General features: G+C 39.5%; 1 protein-coding gene across 2 annotated transcripts in view; it reads right to left on the bottom strand.

Moving 5' to 3' along the window:
• Nucleotides 1-16,557: 16,557 nt before the first annotated feature.
• Nucleotides 16,558-18,165, bottom strand: part of acad9 (acyl-CoA dehydrogenase family, member 9) — a 30,187-nt gene continuing 28,579 nt past the window's right edge. For both annotated transcript variants that reach the window (XM_036951003.2, XM_036951004.2), the window contains one exon: nucleotides 16,558-17,052. In XM_036951003.2, the coding sequence (XP_036806898.1) occupies nucleotides 16,952-17,052 (101 nt within the window). In that variant the 3' untranslated portion in view covers nucleotides 16,558-16,951. The remainder of the gene's footprint in view (nucleotides 17,053-18,165) is intronic.

Genomic DNA, 18,165 nt, shown 5'->3' with positions numbered 1-18,165 from the left:
CCTGTAACCCTGTACATGTGACTATTAAACACTAATAACACCTGTAACCCTGTACATGTGACTATTAAACACTGTCCCTGTAATAACACCTGCTACCCTGTACATGTGACTATAAAACACTGTAATAACACCTGTAACCCTGTACATGTGACTATTAAACACTGTAATAACACCTGCTACCCTGTACATGTGACTATTAAACACTGTACCCTGTAATAACACCTGCAACCCTGTACATGTGACTATTAAACACTGTACCCTGTAATAACACCTACAACCCTGTACATGTGACTATTACCCTGTAATAACACCTGCAACCCTGTACATGTGACTATTAAACACTGTACCCTGTAATAACACCTGTAACCCTGTACATGTGACTATTACCCTGTAATAACACCTGTAACCCTGTACATGTGACTATTAAACACTGTACCCTGTAATAACACCTGCAACCCTGTACATGTGACTATTACCCTGTAATAACACTTGCAACCCTGTACATGTGACTATTAAACACTGTACCCTGTAATAACACCTGTAACCCTGTACATGTGACTATTACCCTGTAATAACACCTGCAACCCTGTACATGTGACTATTAAACACTGTAATAACACCTGCAACCCTGTACATGTGACTATTAAACACTGTAATAACACCTGCAACCCTGTACATGTGACTATTAAACACTGTACCCTGTAATAACACCTGTGACCCTGTACATGTGACTATTACCCTGTAATAACACCTGTAACCCTGTACATGTGACTAATAAACACTGTACCCTGTAATAACACCTGCAACCCTGTACATGTGACTATTAAACACTGTAATAACACCTGCAACCCTGTACATGTGACTATTAAACACTGTACCCTGTAATAACACTTGTGACCCTGTACATGTGACTATTAAACACTGTAATAACACCTGCAACACTGTATGTGACTATTAAACACTAATAACACCTGCAACCCTGTACATGTGACTATTAAACACTGTAATAACACCTGCAACCCTGTACATGTGACTATTAAACACTGTAATAACACCTGCAACCCTGTACATGTGACTATTAAACACTGTAATAACACCTGCAACCCTGTACGTGTGACTATTAAACACTGTAATAACACCTGCAACCCTGTACATGTGACTATAAAACACTGTAATAACACCTGTAACCCTGTACATGTGACTATTAAACACTGTAATAACACCTGTAACCCTGTACATGTGACTATTAAACACTGTAATAACACCTGCAACCCTGTACATGTGACTATTAAACACTGTACCCTGTAATAACACCTACAACCCTGTACATGTGACTATTAAACACTGTACCCTGTAATAACACCTGCAACCCTGTACATGTGACTATTAAACACTGTACCCTGTAATAACACCTACAACCCTGTACATGTGACTATTAAACACTGTAATAACACCTGCTACCCTGTACATGTGACTATTAAACACTGTACCCTGTAATAACACCTGCAACCCTGTACATGTGACTATTAAACACTGTACCCTGTAATAACACCTACAACCCTGTACATGTGACTATTACACCGTAATAACACCTACAACCCTGTACGTGTGACTATTAAACACTGTACCCTGTAATAACACCTACAACCCTGTACATGTGACTATTAAACACTGTAATAACACCTGCTACCCTGTACATGTGACTATAAAACACTGTAATAACACCTGTAACCCTGTACATGTGACTATTAAACACTAATAACACCTGTAACCCTGTACATGTGACTATTAAACACTGTACCCTGTAATAACACCTGCTACCCTGTACATGTGACTATAAAACACTGTAATAACACCTGTAACCCTGTACATGTGACTATTAAACACTGTACCCTGTAATAACACCTGTAACCCTGTACATGTGACTATTAAACACTGTACCCTGTAATAACACCTGTAACCCTGTACATGTGACTATTAAACACTGTAATAACATCTGCAACCCTGTACATGTGACTATTAAACACTGTACCCTGTAATAACACCTGAAACCCTGTACATGTGACTATTAAACACTGTAATAACACCTGCTACCCTGTACATGTGACTATTAAACACTGTAATAACACCTGCTACCCTGTACATGTGACTATTAAACACTGTAATAACACCTGCAACCCTGTACATGTGACTATTAAACACTGTACCCTGTAATAACACCTGTAACCCTGTACATGTGACTATTAAACACTGTAATAACACCTGCTACCCTGTACATGTGACTATTAAACACTGTACCCTGTAATAACACCTGCAACCCTGTACATGTGACTATTAAACACTGTACCCTGTAATAACACCTACAACCCTGTACATGTGACTATTACACCGTAATAACACCTACAACCCTGTACATGTGACTATTAAACACTGTACCCTGTAATAACACCTACAACCCTGTACATGTGACTATTAAACACTGTAATAACACCTGCTACCCTGTACATGTGACTATAAAACACTGTAATAACACCTGTAACCCTGTACATGTGACTATTAAACACTAATAACACCTGTAACCCTGTACATGTGACTATTAAACACTGTACCCTGTAATAACACCTGCTACCCTGTACATGTGACTATAAAACACTGTAATAACACCTGTAACCCTGTACATGTGACTATTAAACACTGTACCCTGTAATAACACCTGTAACCCTGTACATGTGACTATTAAACACTGTACCCTGTAATAACACCTGTAACCCTGTACATGTGACTATTAAACACTGTAATAACATCTGCAACCCTGTACATGTGACTATTAAACACTGTACCCTGTAATAACACCTGAAACCCTGTACATGTGACTATTAAACACTGTAATAACACCTGCTACCCTGTACATGTGACTATTAAACACTGTAATAACACCTGCTACCCTGTACATGTGACTATTAAACACTGTAATAACACCTGCAACCCTGTACATGTGACTATTAAACACTGTACCCTGTAATAACACCTGCAACCCTGTACATGTGACTATTAAACACTGTAATAACACCTGCAACCCTGTACATGTGACTATTAAACACTGTAATAACACCTGCAACCCTGTACATGTGACTATAAAACACTGTAATAACACCTGTAACCCTGTACATGTGACTATTAAACACTGTAATAACACCTGTAACCCTGTACATGTGACTATTAAACACTGTAATAACACCTGCAACCCTGTACATGTGACTATTAAACACTGTACCCTGTAATAACACCTACAACCCTGTACATGTGACTATTAAACACTGTACCCTGTAATAACACCTGCAACCCTGTACATGTGACTATTAAACACTGTACCCTGTAATAACACCTACAACCCTGTACATGTGACTATTAAACACTGTAATAACACCTGCTACCCTGTACATGTGACTATTAAACACTGTACCCTGTAATAACACCTGCAACCCTGTACATGTGACTATTAAACACTGTACCCTGTAATAACACCTACAACCCTGTACATGTGACTATTACACCGTAATAACACCTACAACCCTGTACATGTGACTATTAAACACTGTACCCTGTAATAACACCTACAACCCTGTACATGTGACTATTAAACACTGTAATAACACCTGCTACCCTGTACATGTGACTATAAAACACTGTAATAACACCTGTAACCCTGTACATGTGACTATTAAACACTAATAACACCTGTAACCCTGTACATGTGACTATTAAACACTGTACCCTGTAATAACACCTGCTACCCTGTACATGTGACTATAAAACACTGTAATAACACCTGTAACCCTGTACATGTGACTATTAAACACTGTACCCTGTAATAACACCTGTAACCCTGTACATGTGACTATTAAACACTGTACCCTGTAATAACACCTGTAACCCTGTACATGTGACTATTAAACACTGTAATAACATCTGCAACCCTGTACATGTGACTATTAAACACTGTACCCTGTAATAACACCTGAAACCCTGTACATGTGACTATTAAACACTGTAATAACACCTGCTACCCTGTACATGTGACTATTAAACACTGTAATAACACCTGCTACCCTGTACATGTGACTATTAAACACTGTAATAACACCTGCAACCCTGTACATGTGACTATTAAACACTGTACCCTGTAATAACACCTGTAACCCTGTACATGTGACTATTAAACACTGTAATAACACCTGCTACCCTGTACATGTGACTTTTAAACACTGTACCCTGTAATAACACCTACAACCCTGTACATGTGACTATTAAACACTGTAATAACACCTGCTACCCTGTACATGTGACTATAAAACACTGTAATAACACCTGTAACCCTGTACATGTGACTATTAAACACTAATAACACCTGTAACCCTGTACATGTGACTATTAAACACTGTACCCTGTAATAACACCTGCTACCCTGTACATGTGACTATAAAACACTGTAATAACACCTGTAACCCTGTACATGTGACTATTAAACAATGTACCCTGTAATAACACCTGCAACCCTGTACATGTGACTATTAAACACTGTACCCTGTAATAACACCTGTAACCCTGTACATGTGACTATTAAACACTGTAATAACACCTGCAACCCTGTACATGTGACTATTAAACACTGTACCCTGTAATAACACCTGCTACCCTGTACATGTGACTATAAAACACTGTAATAACACCTGTAACCCTGTACATGTGACTATTAAACAATGTACCCTGTAATAACACCTGCAACCCTGTACATGTGACTATTAAACACTGTACCCTGTAATAACACCTGTAACCCTGTACATGTGACTATTACCCTGTAATAACACCTGCAACCCTGTACATGTGACTATTAAACACTGTAATAACACCTGCAACCCTGTACATGTGACTATTAAACACTGTAATAACACCTGCAACCCTGTACATGTGACTATTAAACACTGTACCCTGTAATAACACCTGTGACCCTGTACATGTGACTATTACCCTGTAATAACACCTGTAACCCTGTACATGTGACTATTAAACACTGTACCCTGTAATAACACCTGCAACCCTGTACATGTGACTATTAAACACTGTAATAACACCTGCAACCCTGTACATGTGACTATTAAACACTGTAATAACACCTGCAACCCTGTACATGTGACTATAAAACACTGTAATAACACCTGTAACCCTGTACATGTGACTATTAAACACTGTAATAACACCTGTAACCCTGTACATGTGACTATTAAACACTGTAATAACACCTGCAACCCTGTACATGTGACTATTAAACACTGTACCCTGTAATAACACCTACAACCCTGTACATGTGACTATTAAACACTGTACCCTGTAATAACACCTGCAACCCTGTACATGTGACTATTAAACACTGTACCCTGTAATAACACCTACAACCCTGTACATGTGACTATTAAACACTGTAATAACACCTGCTACCCTGTACATGTGACTATTAAACACTGTACCCTGTAATAACACCTGCAACCCTGTACATGTGACTATTAAACACTGTACCCTGTAATAACACCTACAACCCTGTACATGTGACTATTACACCGTAATAACACCTACAACCCTGTACATGTGACTATTAAACACTGTACCCTGTAATAACACCTACAACCCTGTACATGTGACTATTAAACACTGTAATAACACCTGCTACCCTGTACATGTGACTATAAAACACTGTAATAACACCTGTAACCCTGTACATGTGACTATTAAACACTAATAACACCTGTAACCCTGTACATGTGACTATTAAACACTGTACCCTGTAATAACACCTGCTACCCTGTACATGTGACTATAAAACACTGTAATAACACCTGTAACCCTGTACATGTGACTATTAAACACTGTACCCTGTAATAACACCTGCTACCCTGTACATGTGACTATTAAACACTGTACCCTGTAATAACACCTGTAACCCTGTACATGTGACTATTAAACACTGTAATAACATCTGCAACCCTGTACATGTGACTATTAAACACTGTACCCTGTAATAACACCTGAAACCCTGTACATGTGACTATTAAACACTGTAATAACACCTGCTACCCTGTACATGTGACTATTAAACACTGTAATAACACCTGCTACCCTGTACATGTGACTATTAAACACTGTAATAACACCTGCAACCCTGTACATGTGACTATTAAACACTGTAATAACACCTGCTACCCTGTACATGTGACTATTAAACACTGTACCCTGTAATAACACCTACAACCCTGTACATGTGACTATTAAACACTGTAATAACACCTGCTACCCTGTACATGTGACTATAAAACACTGTAATAACACCTGTAACCCTGTACATGTGACTATTAAACACTAATAACACCTGCAACCCTGTACATGTGACTATTAAACACTGTACCCTGTAATAACACCTGTAACCCTGTACATGTGACTATTAAACACTGTAATAACACCTGCAACCCTGTACATGTGACTATTAAACACTGTACCCTGTAATAACACCTGTAACCCTGAAAATGTGACTATTAAACACTGTAATAACACCTGTAACCCTGTACATGTGACTATAAAACACTGTAATAACACCTGCAACCCTGGACATGTGACTATTAAACACTGTAATAACACCTGCAACCCTGTACACGTGACTATTAAACACTAATAACACCTGTAACCCTGTACATGTGACTATTAAACACTGTACCCTGTAATAACACCTGTAACCCTGTACATGTGACTATTAAACACTAATAACACCTGTAACCCTGTACATGTGACTATTAAACACTAATAACACCTGCAACACTGTACATGTGACTATAAAACACTGTAATAACACCTGTAACCCTGTACATGTGACTATTAAACACTGTAATAACACCTGCAACCCTGTACATGTGACTATTAACCACTAATAACACCTGCAACACTGTACATGTGACTATAAAACACTGTAATAACACCTGTAACCCTGTACATGTGACTATTAAACCCTGTAATAACACCTGTAACCCTGTACATGTGACTATTAAACACTGTAATAACACCTGCAACCCTGTACATGTGACTATTAAACACTGTACCCTGTAATAACACCTACAACCCTGTACATGTGACTATTAAACACTGTAATAACACCTGCAACCCTGTACATGTGACTATTAAACACTGTAATAACACCTGCAACCCTGTACATGTGACTATTAAACACTGTACCCTGTAATAACACCTGCAACCCTGTACATGTGACTATTAAACACTGTAATAACACCTGCAACCCTGTACATGTGACTATTAAACACTGTACCCTGTAATAACACTTGTGACCCTGTACATGTGACTATTAAACACTGTAATAACACCTGTAACCCTGTACATGTGACTATTAAACACTGTACCCTGTAATAACACCTGCAACCCTGTACATGTGACTATTACACCGTAATAACACCTGCAACCCTGTACATGTGACTATTAAACACGGTACCCTGTAATAACACCTGTAACCCTGTACATGTGACTATTACCCTGTAATAACACCTGCAACCCTGTACATGTGACTATTACACCGTAATAACACCTGCAACCTGTACATGTGACTATTAAACACTGTACCCTGTAATAACACCTGTAACCCTGTACATGTAACTATTAAACACTGTACCCTGTAATAACACCTGTAACCCTGTACATGTGACTATTAAACACTGTACCCTGTAATAACACCTGTAACCCTGTACATGTGACTATTAAACTCTGTAATAACACCTGCAACCCTGTACATGTGACTATTAAACACTGTAATAACACCTGCAACCCTGTACATGTGACTATTACCCTGTAATAACACCTGCAACCCTGTACATGTGACTATTACCCTGTAATAACACCTGTGTCCCTGTACATGTGACTATTAAACACTGTAATAACACCTGTAACCCTGTACATGTGACTTTTAAACACTGTAATAACACCTGTAACCCTGTACATGTGACTATTAAACACTGTACCCTGTAATAACACCTGTAACCCTGTACATGTGACTATTACCCTGTAATAACACCTGCAACCCTGTACATGTGACTATTAAACACTGTACCCTGTAATAACACCTGTAACCCTGTACATGTGACTATTACCCTGTAATAACACCTGTAACCCTGTACATGTGACTATTAAACACTGTACCCTGTAATAACACCTGCAACCCTGTACATGTGACTATTACCCTGTAATAACACCTGCAACCCTGTACATGTGACTATTAAACACTGTACCCTGTAATAACACCTGTAACCCTGTACATGTGACTATTACCCTGTAATAACACCTGCAACCCTGTACATGTGACTATTAAACACTGTACCCTGTAATAACACCTGTGACCCTGTACATGTGACTATTACCCTGTAATAACACCTGCAACCCTGAACATGTGACTATTAAACACTGTAATAACACCTGCAACCCTGTACATGTGACTATTAAACACTGTAATAACACCTGCAACCCTGTACATGTGACTATTAAACACTGTACCCTGTAATGACACTTGTGACCCTGTACATGTGACTATTAAACACTAATAACACCTGCAACACTGTATGTGACTATTAAACACTAATAACACCTGCAACCCTGTACATGTGACTATTAAACACTGTACCCTGTAATAACACCTGTAACCCTGTACATGTGACTATTAAACACTGTAATAACACCTGTAACCCTGTACATGTGACTATTAAACACTGTAATAACACCTGCAACCCTGTACATGTGACTATTAAACACTGTAATAACACCTGCAACCCTGTACATGTGACTATTAAACACTGTAATAACACCTGCAACCCTGTACATGTGACTATTAAACACTGTAATAACACCTGCAACCCTGTACATGTGACTATTAAACACTGTAATAACACCTGCAACCCTGTACATGTGACTATTAAACACTGTAATAACACCTGTAACCCTGTACATGTGACTATTACCCTGTAATAACACCTGCAACCCTGTACATGTGACTATTAAACACTGTACCCTGTAATAACACCTGTAACCCTGTACATGTGACTATTACCCTGTAATAACACCTGTAACCCTGTACATGTGACTATTAAACACTGTACCCTGTAATAACACCTGCAACCCTGTACATGTGACTATTACCCTGTAATAACACCTGCAACCCTGTACATGTGACTATTAAACACTGTACCCTGTAATAACACCTGTAACCCTGTACATGTGACTATTACCCTTTAATAACACCTGCAACCCTGTACATGTGACTATTAAACACTGTACCCTGTAATAACACCTGTGACCCTGTACATGTGACTATTACCCTGTAATAACACCTGCAACCCTGTACATGTGACTATTAAACACTGTAATAACACCTGCAACCCTGTACATGTGACTATTAAACACTGTAATAACACCTGCAACCCTGTACATGTGACTATTAAACACTGTACCCTGTAATAACACCTGTGACCCTGTACATGTGACTATTACCCTGTAATAACACCTGTAACCCTGTACATGTGACTATTAAACACTGTACCCTGTAATAACACCTGCAACCCTGTACATGTGACTATTAAACACTGTAATAACACCTGCAACCCTGTACATGTGACTATTAAACACTGTACCCTGTAATAACACTTGTGACCCTGTACATGTGACTATTAAACACTGTAATAACACCTGCAACACTGTATGTGACTATTAAACACTAATAACACCTGCAACCCTGTACATGTGACTATTAAACACTGTAATAACACCTGCAACCCTGTACATGTGACTATTAAACACTGTAATAACACCTGCAACCCTGTACATGTGACTATTAAACACTGTAATAACACCTGCAACCCTGTACATGTGACTATTAAACACTGTAATAACACCTGCAACCCTGTACATGTGACTATAAAACACTGTAATAACACCTGTAACCCTGTACATGTGACTATTAAACACTGTAATAACACCTGTAACCCTGTACATGTGACTATTAAACACTGTAATAACACCTGCAACCCTGTACATGTGACTATTAAACACTGTACCCTGTAATAACACCTACAACCCTGTACATGTGACTATTAAACACTGTACCCTGTAATAACACCTGCAACCCTGTACATGTGACTATTAAACACTGTACCCTGTAATAACACCTACAACCCTGTACATGTGACTATTAAACACTGTAATAACACCTGCTACCCTGTACATGTGACTATTAAACACTGTACCCTGTAATAACACCTGCAACCCTGTACATGTGACTATTAAACACTGTACCCTGTAATAACACCTACAACCCTGTACATGTGACTATTACCCTGTAATAACACCTGCAACCCTGTACATGTGACTATTAAACACTGTACCCTGTAATAACACCTGTAACCCTGTACATGTGACTATTACCCTGTAATAACACCTGTAACCCTGTACATGTGACTATTAAACACTGTACCCTGTAATAACACCTGCAACCCTGTACATGTGACTATTACCCTGTAATAACACCTGCAACCCTGTAAATGTGACTATTAAACACTGTACCCTGTAATAACACCTGTAACCCTGTACATGTGACTATTACCCTGTAATAACACCTGCAACCCTGTACATGTGACTATTAAACACTGTAATAACACCTGCAACCCTGTACATGTGACTATTAAACACTGTAATAACACCTGCAACCCTGTATATGTGACTATTAAACACTGTACCCTGTAATAACACCTGTGACCCTGTACATGTGACTATTACCCTGTAATAACACCTGTAACCCTGTACATGTGACTATTAAACACTGTACCCTGTAATAACACCTGCAACCCTGTACATGTGACTATTAAACACTGTAATAACACCTGCAACCCTGTACATGTGACTATTAAACACTGTACCCTGTAATAACACTTGTGACCCTGTACATGTGACTATTAAACACTGTAATAACACCTGCAACACTGTATGTGACTATTAAACACTAATAACACCTGCAACCCTGTACATGTGACTATTAAACACTGTAATAACACCTGCAACCCTGTACATGTGACTATTAAACACTGTAATAACACCTGCAACCCTGTACATGTGACTATTAAACACTGTAATAACACCTGCAACCCTGTACATGTGACTATTAAACACTGTAATAACACCTGCAACCCTGTACATGTGACTATAAAACACTGTAATAACACCTGTAACCCTGTACATGTGACTATTAAACACTGTAATAACACCTGTAACCCTGTACATGTGACTATTAAACACTGTAATAACACCTGCAACCCTGTACATGTGACTATTAAACACTGTACCCTGTAATAACACCTACAACCCTGTACATGTGACTATTAAACACTGTACCCTGTAATAACACCTGCAACCCTGTACATGTGACTATTAAACACTGTACCCTGTAATAACACCTACAACCCTGTACATGTGACTATTAAACACTGTAATAACACCTGCTACCCTGTACATGTGACTATTAAACACTGTACCCTGTAATAACACCTGCAACCCTGTACATGTGACTATTAAACACTGTACCCTGTAATAACACCTACAACCCTGTACATGTGACTATTACACCGTAATAACACCTACAACCCTGTACATGTGACTATTAAACACTGTACCCTGTAATAACACCTACAACCCTGTACATGTGACTATTAAACACTGTAATAACACCTGCTACCCTGTACATGTGACTATAAAACACTGTAATAACACCTGTAACCCTGTACATGTGACTATTAAACACTAATAACACCTGTAACCCTGTACATGTGACTATTAAACACTGTACCCTGTAATAACACCTGCTACCCTGTACATGTGACTATAAAACACTGTAATAACACCTGTAACCCTGTACATGTGACTATTAAACACTGTACCCTGTAATAACACCTGTAACCCTGTACATGTGACTATTAAACACTGTACCCTGTAATAACACCTGTAACCCTGTACATGTGACTATTAAACACTGTAATAACATCTGCAACCCTGTACATGTGACTATTAAACACTGTAATAACACCTGCTACCCTGTACATGTGACTATTAAACACTGTAATAACACCTGCAACCCTGTACATGTGACTATTAAACACTGTACCCTGTAATAACACCTGTAACCCTGTACATGTGACTATTAAACACTAATAACACCTGTAACCCTGTACATGTGACTATTAAACACTGTACCCTGTAATAACACCTGCTACCGTGTACATGTGACTATAAAACACTGTAATAACACCTGCAACCCTGTACATGTGACTATTAAACACTGTAATAACACCTGCAACCCTGTATATGTGACTATTAAACACTGTACCCTGTAATAACACCTGTGACCCTGTACATGTGACTATTACCCTGTAATAACACCTGTAACCCTGTACATGTGACTATTAAACACTGTACCCTGTAATAACACCTGCAACCCTGTACATGTGACTATTAAACACTGTAATAACACCTGCAACCCTGTACATGTGACTATTAAACACTGTACCCTGTAATAACACTTGTGACCCTGTACATGTGACTATTAAACACTGTAATAACACCTGCAACACTGTATGTGACTATTAAACACTAATAACACCTGCAACCCTGTACATGTGACTATTAAACACTGTAATAACACCTGCAACCCTGTACATGTGACTATTAAACACTGTAATAACACCTGCAACCCTGTACATGTGACTATTAAACACTGTAATAACACCTGCAACCCTGTACATGTGACTATTAAACACTGTAATAACACCTGCAACCCTGTACATGTGACTATAAAACACTGTAATAACACCTGTAACCCTGTACATGTGACTATTAAACACTGTAATAACACCTGTAACCCTGTACATGTGACTATTAAACACTGTAATAACACCTGCAACCCTGTACATGTGACTATTAAACACTGTACCCTGTAATAACACCTACAACCCTGTACATGTGACTATTAAACACTGTACCCTGTAATAACACCTGCAACCCTGTACATGTGACTATTAAACACTGTACCCTGTAATAACACCTACAACCCTGTACATGTGACTATTAAACACTGTAATAACACCTGCTACCCTGTACATGTGACTATTAAACACTGTACCCTGTAATAACACCTGCAACCCTGTACATGTGACTATTAAACACTGTACCCTGTAATAACACCTACAACCCTGTACATGTGACTATTACACCGTAATAACACCTACAACCCTGTACATGTGACTATTAAACACTGTACCCTGTAATAACACCTACAACCCTGTACATGTGACTATTAAACACTGTAATAACACCTGCTACCCTGTACATGTGACTATAAAACACTGTAATAACACCTGTAACCCTGTACATGTGACTATTAAACACTAATAACACCTGTAACCCTGTACATGTGACTATTAAACACTGTACCCTGTAATAACACCTGCTACCCTGTACATGTGACTATAAAACACTGTAATAACACCTGTAACCCTGTACATGTGACTATTAAACACTGTACCCTGTAATAACACCTGTAACCCTGTACATGTGACTATTAAACACTGTACCCTGTAATAACACCTGTAACCCTGTACATGTGACTATTAAACACTGTAATAACATCTGCAACCCTGTACATGTGACTATTAAACACTGTAATAACACCTGCTACCCTGTACATGTGACTATTAAACACTGTAATAACACCTGCAACCCTGTACATGTGACTATTAAACACTGTACCCTGTAATAACACCTGTAACCCTGTACATGTGACTATTAAACACTAATAACACCTGTAACCCTGTACATGTGACTATTAAACACTGTACCCTGTAATAACACCTGCTACCGTGTACATGTGACTATAAAACACTGTAATAACACCTGTAACCCTGTACATGTGACTATTAAACAATGTACCCTGTAATAACACCTGCAACCCTGTACATGTGACTATTAAACACTGTACCCTGTAATAACACCTGTAACCCTGTACATGTGACTATTAAACACTGTAATAACACCTGCAACCCTGTACATGTGACTATTAAACACTGTACCCTGTAATAACACCTGTAACCCTGAAAATGTGACTATTAAACACTGTAATAACACCTGTAACCCTGTACATGTGACTATAAAACACTGTAATAACACCTGCAACCCTGGACATGTGACTATTAAACACTGTAATAACACCTGCAACCCTGTACATGTGACTATTAAACACTGTAATAACACCTACAACCCTGTACACGTGACTATTAAACACTAATAACACCTGTAACCCTGTACATGTGACTATTAAACACTGTACCCTGTAATAACACCTGTAACCCTGTACATGTGACTATTAAACACTAATAACACCTGTAACCCTGTACATGTGACTATTAAACACTAATAACACCTGCAACACTGTACATGTGACTATAAAACACTGTAATAACACCTGTAACCCTGTACATGTGACTATTAAACACTGTAATAACACCTGCAACCCTGTACATGTGACTATTAACCACTAATAACACCTGCAACACTGTACATGTGACTATTAAACACTGTAATAACACCTGTAACCCTGTACATGTGACTATTAAACCCTGTAATAACACCTGTAACCCTGTACATGTGACTATTAAACACTGTAATAACACCTGCAACCCTGTACATGTGACTATTAAACACTGTACCCTGTAATAACACCTACAACCCTGTACATGTGACTATTAAACACTGTAATAACACCTGCAACCCTGTACATGTGACTATTAAACACTGTAATAACACCTGCAACCCTGTACATGTGACTATTAAACACTGTACCCTGTAATAACACCTGCAACCCTGTACATGTGACTATTAAACACTGTAATAACACCTGCAACCCTGTACATGTGACTATTAAACACTGTACCCTGTAATAACACTTGTGACCCTGTACATGTGACTATTAAACACTGTAATAACACCTGTAACCCTGTACATGTGACTATTAAACACTGTACCCTGTAATAACACCTGCAACCCTGTACATGTGACTATTAAACACTGTAATAACACCTGTAACCCTGTACATGTGACTATTAAACACTGTACCCTGTAATAACACCTGTAACCCTGTACATGTGACTATTACACCGTAATAACACCTGCAACCCTGTACATGTGACTATTAAACACGGTACCCTGTAATAACACCTGTAACCCTGTACATGTGACTATTACCCTGTAATAACACCTGCAACCCTGTACATGTGACTATTACACCGTAATAACACCTGCAACCTGTACATGTGACTATTAAACACTGTACCCTGTAATAACACCTGTAACCCTGTACATGTGACTATTACACCGTAATAACACCTGCAACACTGTACATGTGACTATTAAACACTGTACCCTGTAATAACACCTGTAACCCTGTACATGTGACTATTACACTGTAATAACACCTATACATGTGACTATTAAACACTGTACCCTGTAATAACACCTGCAACACTGTATGTGACTATTACACTGTAATAACACCTGCAACCCTGTACATGTGACTATTACACCGTAATAACACCTATACATGTGACTATTACACTGTAATAACACCTATACATGTGACTATTAAACACTGAATCTAAATATCTGAATCCGAGCTGCCACATAGATGGCGCCAACCCAGGGAAGCTGCAGGACATGCTGAAGGATCGACCAATGAAATACTTTCTCAGAAAGCCTGGCCTCACCTCACCAGCCACTCTAGTCAGACTGTTTTCTCTGCTACCACATGGCAAGCAGTACCGGAGCGCCAAGTCTAGGTCCGAAAGGCTTCTTAACACTTTGTTGATGAGATCACGTTGTTTGTCCTGGGACCGTTCCTGGACCCGTCTGAGCTGGGACGACAACACCATCCCCCCAACAACTTTCCTTCCACAACAAGCATCACGTCACGTACCCTCACAACCTTTAACATACAGACTAACATTATGTTCACAAGATAATCATAACAGTAGAGACATAAAGATGACTTCAAAAGTATTGATTAGAAATGGGAAATAGGGTCTGTACCCGATGGCTGTAGGAGCCGTCTCAGGTCTATCCAGCCTAAAGGCCCATAATACATAAGTGTGATGTCACTTTCTGCAGGGAGTTCCTGAAGCAGAGGTCCTTTCAGTACTAGAGGTTGGCTCCGCCCCTAACGGAAGAGGAGAGTCCATATCTACTAGAAACCCACCACCCCCTATGACATCAGACAGTCAGCCGGCCAATGACAGCCAGCCAGGGATGTCACCTTGAGTCCCAAATGGCCCAACATTCCCTACATGATGCACAACTTATTGTTCAGGGAACAGGGTACCATTTCGGACCAACATCAGACTGAAACCACACTATGAATACAAGAAGCACTTTGGATGAAAGAAATCAACACTTTAATAGAATAAATGGCCGTTAACCTACAACCACTGTTCACTTCAACCAAAGTACCATCAGTAAAACAAGGTCATTATATTCCATCGTAGTTATAAATGATATACAGAATTAAATTAACATCATATCAAGAGTTGCTTCAGAACTGAGGAGTTAGTTATTGCTAGTTAACAATAGAAAAGTAGAGGCATGTAGCCATGGATGGAAATTTAGGGTCACAGGACCCCGAGGTCAGTCTCTAGTGGCCCCCTAATGCCTTTACAGTGCCCCACTTTTAGGTTGCTACATATGGCTCTGGCCCAAAGTAGTGCACTGCATAGGGAATAGGACACCATGTCTCCTCCAGTCAGAGTTCTGTTATTCTGTTCAGGTTCTAGAAGGTTCTGTCCAGAGGGTGGGAACAGACATAGGTTCTCTTCTCCAAAACCTCCCTGGCGATCTTCTTAATGTTCTCATCTTGGTTCTCAGGTGAGTCTGAAACAAAAATAACATTCATTAGCCTACACACAAACTACCTTCATTACACACACACACACACACACAAACTAGCCTACAACCATTGATCTGATAAAACAATATACAGATGTATTTTCTCTGAGGACGTTGTGTAACAGATTTTCTTTCTGACAGACGTTGTGTAACCGATTCTCTCTCTCTGAGGACGTTGTGTAACCGATTCTCTCTCTCTGAGGACGTTGTGTAACCGATTCCCTCTCTCTGAGGACGTTGTGTAACCGATTCCCTCTCTCTGAGGACGTTGTGTAACCGATTCCCTCTCTCTGAGGACGTTGTGTAACCGATTCCCTCTCTCTGAGGACGTTGTGTAACCGATTCCCTCTCTCTGAGGACGTTGTGTAACCGATTCCATCTCTCTGAGGACGTTGTGTAACCGATTCCCTCTCTCTGAGGACGTTGTGTAACCGATTCCCTCTCTCTGAGGACGTTGTGTAACCGATTCCCTCTCTCTGAGGACGCTGTGTAACCGATTCTCTCTCTCTGAGGACCTTGCGTAACCGATTCTCTCTCTCTGAGGACCTAGTGTAACCGATTCTCTCTCTCTGAGGACCTTGTGTAACCGATTCTCTTTCTGAGGACGTTGCGTAACCGATTCTCTTTCCGAGGACGTTGTGTCACAGATTTTCTCTGAGGACGTTGTGTAACCAATTTTCTCTCCGAGGACGGTGTGTAACCGATTCTCTCTCTCTGAGGACGTTGTGTAACCAATTCTCTCTCTCTGAGGATGTTGTGTAACCGATTCCCTCTCTCTGAGGACGTTGTGTAACCGATTCCCTCTCTCTGAGGACGTTGTGTAACCGATTCCCTCTCTCTGAGGACGTTGTGTAAACGATTCCCTCTCTCTGAGGACGTTGTGTAACCGATTCTCTCTCTCTGAGGACGTTGTGTAACCGATTCCCTCTCTCTGAGGACGTTGTGTAACCGATTCTCTCTGAGGACGTTGTGTAACCGATTCTCTCTCTCTGAGGACGTTGTGTAACCGATTCTCTCTCTCTGAGGACGTTGTGTAACCGATTCTCTCTCTCTGAGGACGTTGTGTAACCGATTCTCTCTCTCTGAGGACGTTGTGTA

Source organism: Oncorhynchus mykiss, chromosome 17, assembly GCF_057628025.1.
Source record: "Oncorhynchus mykiss isolate SJ-2025 chromosome 17, ASM5762802v1, whole genome shotgun sequence".
Lineage (NCBI taxonomy): Eukaryota > Metazoa > Chordata > Actinopteri > Salmoniformes > Salmonidae > Oncorhynchus > Oncorhynchus mykiss.
The sequence above is the reverse complement of the archived record's forward strand: the minus strand, read 5'-3'. Positions and strand labels throughout refer to the sequence as shown.